The sequence below is a fragment of the Bison bison genome, unplaced genomic scaffold (assembly GCF_000754665.1).
Source record: "Bison bison bison isolate TAMUID 2011002044 unplaced genomic scaffold, Bison_UMD1.0 scf7180017847274, whole genome shotgun sequence".
NCBI classification, from domain to species: Eukaryota; Metazoa; Chordata; class Mammalia; order Artiodactyla; family Bovidae; genus Bison; species Bison bison.
Genome location: NW_011477847.1, coordinates 20,261 through 20,875, shown reverse-complemented (window position 1 = coordinate 20,875; position 615 = coordinate 20,261). Strand labels below are relative to the sequence as shown.

The following is a 615-nucleotide window of genomic DNA, read 5'->3' as shown; positions in this document are numbered from 1 at the left end:
ATATGCACGTTTGCATCTGCACGTGTTGAGGGAACAGTGGTTGGACACCCCCAGCGTGCAGTCCCATCCCACTAACCGCAGACTCTCACAGGGTGGGCCAGGACACTTGTACCTGCTCAAGAACAAGGTGGCCACCTTTGCCAAAGTGGAGAAGGAAGAGGACATGATCCAGTGAGCAGGGGGTGCCCGGGGGGCTGGGGGGCAGGGGCCAGTGTCTGCTGGGGTACCATGTCCCCTCTCACTTGGCGGTCGGGCTGGAGGCTGCCTGTGACCACCCCTTCCCCACCAGCTTCTGGAAGCGGTTGAGCCGCTTAATGAGCAAAGTGAACCCTGAGCCGAACGTCATCCACGTCATGGGCTGCTACGTCCTGGGGAACCCCAATGGGGAGAAGGTACAGCACCCTGCTTCTCTGCAGACTCCCTTTCCGTCTCAGCCCTCCCATAGAGATCCCCGTGCCTGGCCTCACCAGCTGGGGCTTCTTGCTCCCCATCCCCGCTTCTCCCCGCCGCTGTCTTGCTCTGCCCTGCACTCAGAGTCCACTCCCTCCTTTCAGCTCTTCCAGAACCTCAGGACCCTCATGACTCCTTATAGGGTCACCTTCGAGTCACCCCTGG

General features: G+C 60.8%; 1 protein-coding gene across 1 annotated transcript in view; it reads left to right on the top strand.

Moving 5' to 3' along the window:
- The window catches only part of LOC104990338 (NMDA receptor synaptonuclear signaling and neuronal migration factor-like), a gene marked incomplete at its 5' end in the record, with an annotated part of 3,249 nt that overhangs the window by 1,675 nt on the left and 959 nt on the right, over window positions 1–615 (top strand). Inside the window, 3 exons of the mRNA XM_010842354.1 lie at window positions 82–171; window positions 290–392; window positions 555–613. Of these exons, the coding sequence (XP_010840656.1) occupies window positions 82–171; window positions 290–392; window positions 555–613 (252 nt within the window). The remainder of the gene's footprint in view (window positions 1–81; window positions 172–289; window positions 393–554; window positions 614–615) is intronic.